Source organism: Athene cunicularia (assembly GCF_003259725.1).
Source record: "Athene cunicularia isolate RWA chromosome 23 unlocalized genomic scaffold, athCun1 chr23_part2, whole genome shotgun sequence".
NCBI classification, from domain to species: domain Eukaryota; kingdom Metazoa; phylum Chordata; class Aves; order Strigiformes; family Strigidae; genus Athene; species Athene cunicularia.
In genome coordinates, this window is record NW_020799131.1 from 1,139,147 (window position 1) to 1,144,133 (window position 4,987).

Below are 4,987 nucleotides of genomic sequence, written 5' to 3' on the forward strand. Positions count from 1 at the left end.
GAAGCCCGGGCTCGGGGTGTGGGTCGCGGGTTCGAGTCCCGGCGCCGGCCCCTTTTCCCACCAGCACAACGCCACCCCCAGCGCTGTCTCTAAGGGAAGAGGAAACTGCAGCCCGCACCCCCCCGACACAGCGATAGCCTTAAAGAAGACGCAAGTGGCCAAGCAGGAGCCTGCCAGCTGAGCGTTCCCATCCAACCCCCCCCCAGACCGGGTCACTGGGCCGAAGGCTCTCCCCCTCCGCAGAGCAGAGTGCTTGCGTCAGGAAAACGGGACACGTCAGAGAGCTGTGGAAGGAAGCACCCGCTATGCCCGACCGCAGGGAAACGCCTCCCACAGAATTCCTCCGGAGGCTGCCAGGACGAGTCTTTCATCCTGACGAGTTTCTCCCAGGAGTGTGGGATTGTCACGCCCAAGCAACGCGAAGCTGCAGGCCAGCAGCGAGCTTTCGGCAGGACAGTTACCGTGCCATGGCTGGCCCTGTCTGTACTTGTCCTTCCTCGGGTCTCAAGCAGCCACAAACTATGAGTTCTGTTTTTTTAGGCTGACCTAGCACACAAGCTTTGTTGATCCAGGCAGTAGCACTGGCTTTAAACTGCTAGTCAAACACAGCACCCTTCCCCACTCCCACTGAACAGCCAGGACCAGCACTATTTCCCCTCATTTGAATGGTTCAATTAGGGGGAAAAAAACCCCACAAAACAAAACACTGAAGCAGTTTTTGTTACAAGTCTGTATTTCTTCCAAAAATAAATATTTGAATGCGCTGCTCCAAACCCGAGACCAGGAGCCAGCCTGTGCTCCACAGGAGCAGAACCAGTACAAAGGCTGTGAGTCTCTGCTCAGCGTGACTGGGCACTGAAGCTCTCCAGAGCACCGTGTGACGCCCGGACAAACGCCATGTCCTGCCTGTACTTCATGGCAGTGGGCGGCTGGCGCCTGAGCAGCTGGTCACCGCTGTCCTTTGGGTCAGGGTCATCATAGATGGTAGAAATGAGGATGGGAGCGTCCTGTCGGGGTTTTTTCACCTTGCTGAAAGTTGGCAGTTTCTCCCCGTGGTACCTAGAGGGAAGCAGGAAACGTTTGGTCCAACATTGCTGAGGCAGTCAGACACGCCCGTGCGTCCCAGCTCATCTCCTTCACACGCTGCAGGGGAGAAGTGGGCCAAGACAAGGCAATAAGGACTTTTGTCCTATTCCCGGCTGCAAGATTGCTCTAGAACAAAAGCCAGCCCTCCCAGTGAAACACAGCACCCCACAAAGCCTCCAGAAACCCCAGAGAAGGAAAGGGTGAAGGTGCACAGCTACAGCTCACGTCACTTGGGCTCTTCCGACCAGAACATTCTAGCAGAGGTGACCCTCAGGCCCCCAAGCACAGTGGTCTCTTCGTGCTTGTGCACTGCAAATGGTTCCAGTCCTGCTCTAACATTACAAGCTCCTCTAAGGAGCACTGGACCATCAGGAAAGCAGCACATTTAGCTCTGGAGCTCTGAGACAGGCTCTGCCACCAGCTGTGCAGAGAAAGGCAGATCCCCGGGACAAGCTTTACAGTTCTGGTTCACACTCGGCTCCTTTTGCGGGCCATTCACTGCTGTGTCAGCCCAGAGAGCCCAGGCAGAGGCTCTGACCACAGGCTGGCAGGGCAGGGTTGGGTACTTACCCCAGCCCCCTCTTGCATCTGGGGTTCTGACCCTCGTTGTCCAGAGCTTCAGCCATTCCAGAGTTCCTGCTCCCCAGCCCCAGCCCCTCCGTCCAGCCCTGCTGCTCCAGCACCTTCCTGCCAAAGCCCTGGGAGAGGGGAAAAAATGTCACAGACCCCCCTCATCTTTCCAGAGCCCTCCTCTCCCTAGCCCACATCCTCTGGGCATCACCACCGCAGCCTCTCCTGTCCTGCCCCATCCCCTCCCAAAGCTCACCTTGGTGTATCTCTCGAAGGTGCCAATCTGTTGCCCTGAAACAGACCCATCCTCCAAACCATCCCGGAGTCGCTGCTCCAGCCACATCTGGACTGAGTCCCGAGCATCCTTATCACCTCCATCTAGGGAGGAAGAAGCAAGAGTCAGAGCAGCACAGCTCGGGAAAGCCATTCACTACCTTCGTTCCCCCCAGAGCACCACGCAACAAGGAGGCAGAACCTGTTCTTTTTGGCAACTCTCACTGCCAGACAAGAAAAACACTGTTTCAAGTGCACTGACATCTTGGATGCTTTCAAAGGATGACAGAATCCCACTGCAGCAATTCTGCAGGGTCAGAATTACCCAACCTCCCTGGTTTCCTGAGAGGGAAGGTTTCAGCTCAGGTACCTTTGTCATAGTAGATGCTCATGTCCACATCCCAGTCATCTGCAGTCTGCTCATCAAAGTCTGCCAAGAGAAGGAAAGCACCGGTTTTAGTGATGGCTGTGGAAGTTTGACACAGAAGAGCTGCTTGCTGCTGGCCCAGCTCTCTATTTTCTCTAATAAAATAGGAAGAAAACAGTATCAGAGACTCCACAAACCACAGCACTTAGACAACAGGCTGCCAGTGGGACCGCCGGGGTCTCTGGCGACTGGATTGAGCCACTGCAGGTTTTGTGATTGAGGGAAAGTTTAAAAAGTGATGGCAAGATGCTCATATCTGTAGCTGGTTTGGAATGCTCATATGGGGTTATACCTGATTTGCCTGCAGGGCTGGGCCCCCCGGCTCATGGTGGTTAGTGACTCAGTGACACAAACACCAATGTTACCTCCATTCTTCTCCTGCCAGTACTGAGCATCCGTGTAGAAGACAAGGCCAGAGCCGCCTTTCTCCCACTTGAGCTCAATCTCCTCTTCAAAGAGCCGCTCCTCTGTGCGGTCCTGCTTGGTCACATCCTCGTGCAGAGCCTCATGTCGCTCCCACTCCTCACAGGTATCATTGTCCTGCAAAGGAGCCAGTGAAAGGTGGGTGACACCAACAGCACACAGCCTCCTCCCTGCTCCCCTGACCCTCGCCTTCCCTACGAAACAGCTTTGTCAACAGAGCTCGTCTCAGCCTGCTGTTTTCAGGCACTAACACGACCAGCACTGATGACCTCATTCCCGTGACTAATGCCATCTTCAGAGTCAGCAGACAGAAGTGGTGAAAAATACCACATCACACCCACTTCACAGCATGCTTTCAGCAGCGTACCCGATCCGTAACGCAAAGATGCCCATTTAAGGAGCAGGTGTGTTGTACGTAAAGTCAGCAACAAATTAATTCCACTCAAGTTGATCCCTAAAGAGATTGTGTCAGTTCCAGTGAAGCAGCTCGCTGGCACAGACACAGATCAGACTGACAGCTTTACTGCTGCCTGCCCAGTTCTGGGCAGAGCCCTCCAAGGAAGACATTAAGCAAGGAACAGCCAAAAGAATGGCCAAAGATCCAGGAAACAGAGCCTGTGAGAAATGGCTAGAGGAGTCTGTTTAGTCTGGAGAAGAAAAGACCGAATAAAAAGTTTGTAAAGGAGGGAACAAAGCATTCTCTGTGTCTGCTGTTGCTAGGGGAACCTAAATGGCCTTAAATTGCAGCACCGATTTGGCATCTAAGTTAATTCTGGTAAAGCAAAGAACGGGAATGGCTTGCCTCGGGATTGGGCTGCCTCTGTAATAACAGAGGTTTGTGAGAACAGGCTAGACAGGCGTCTGTCAAGTGGAGGTAGCAAGATAGTCTCTGGAGAGCCTGTCCAGCCCAGTTTTCTAGGAGTCTTTGTCATGAAAGCCATTTTTCTCAGAATGACTAACTTCAATCACAGGAGCATTCAAGGTCAACCATTTTTACAGCTCCGCATGTTGTTTGCAGCACACAAACGTGCTCCTGAATCTCCAGTCAACTCATTTACAAGCTACAGCAGAGTCAGGCCGAACTGCTGTGCAGCGGGGCAGAGATCTGCTCTCACAGCACCAGCTGAGCCTGCGCTCGCTCTTCTGGACCAAAACCTTTGGGCTCATCCCTGACCAAACCCTTTGGGCTCAGCCCCTACAACCGGCTTGATTTGGACAAGCAGTGTTGGAGGCGGTAATGCCCATGCTGTTCATGCGCCAAGGAGCTCAGTACATCAAAACACGAACAACTGTATTTTAACACCATTTCTAGTCAAGTGATTCATACAATACAACTAAAAGATTAAAAATAAGCACTGGGAGAGTTACATCAGCCCTCCCAGCTTTGCAGCTACAATAGGTAACCTCAGACGATGCTAGAAAAATCCACTTACATCATCCGAGCGCAACTCCTCTTTCTCCTTCTTGTGCCCCTCCTCATCTTCCTCAGCACTGTCTGGGTGAGTCACCTCAGATCTTGCCACAGGCCCCTCTTCCTCTGTGATCTCATCCCCTGCAGCAGTGTAAACTCTTTCTTCTTCTATAACTGTCTCAGTGTCCTGGTATTCAAAAGGCACATTCCCATACCTACGGGATGAGCCTGTCTTTGGAAAATCCAGCTGCAATTTCTTGATAATCCGGGGAGGCAGCCTGCAGGCCCGGATCAGCTCCAGAAAAACTTTCAGGGGGGTGCCCACGTTCCCATAAGGCATAAAGGAAGGGGGGTTGAACTCGGGCAGCTGCTTCAAGTCTGCTTCTGTGACAGATTCGTCTGCAGCTGTCTTGTCTCCACTGTAGGGAAACGTCTCTGCGCCTGGAGGAGAGAAGGAATGGGTTTGGGAGAGAACACACACTCCACCAGAGAGGGGTAAATCGAGGCCTTCCCGGGCAGGAGGGGGGTTAGCAAACCCCAAACCGACTCTGGTTTCCCTCATAATGGATTTAAGGCATTAAGGAAATTCCATGAGGGGTTTTAACCACCAAGTGCTCTCAGGTTGGCAGCTGAGACCCGCAGAGGGTGGATCCGGTGCCCAACGGGTCGACCGGACTTTTCCAGGCCCACAAGGTGAGGCGCGTCCCGGCCCTCCCCCACCCCGGTGCCCGCTCGTACCTGTGCCGGGGCTGAGGCGGACCCTGCAGATGAGGCAGCGGCCGGGTAGCGAGGCGCCG

The 4,987-nt window shown here is 53.7% G+C and overlaps 1 protein-coding gene across 1 annotated transcript; it reads right to left on the bottom strand.

The window, feature by feature from the left end:
• Window positions 1-700: 700 nt before the first annotated feature.
• Window positions 701-4,981, bottom strand: GPATCH3 (G-patch domain containing 3). Its single transcript, XM_026863545.1, has 7 exons — window positions 4,929-4,981; window positions 4,213-4,631; window positions 2,722-2,896; window positions 2,300-2,359; window positions 1,913-2,034; window positions 1,657-1,784; window positions 701-1,059 (listed from the first exon to the last, which is right to left on the bottom strand). Exons 2-7 carry the CDS (start codon window positions 4,528-4,530, stop codon window positions 840-842), a joined length of 1,023 nt encoding a protein of 340 aa, XP_026719346.1. The 5' UTR covers window positions 4,531-4,631; window positions 4,929-4,981; the 3' UTR covers window positions 701-839.
• Between the last annotated feature and the right edge of the window lie 6 nt (window positions 4,982-4,987).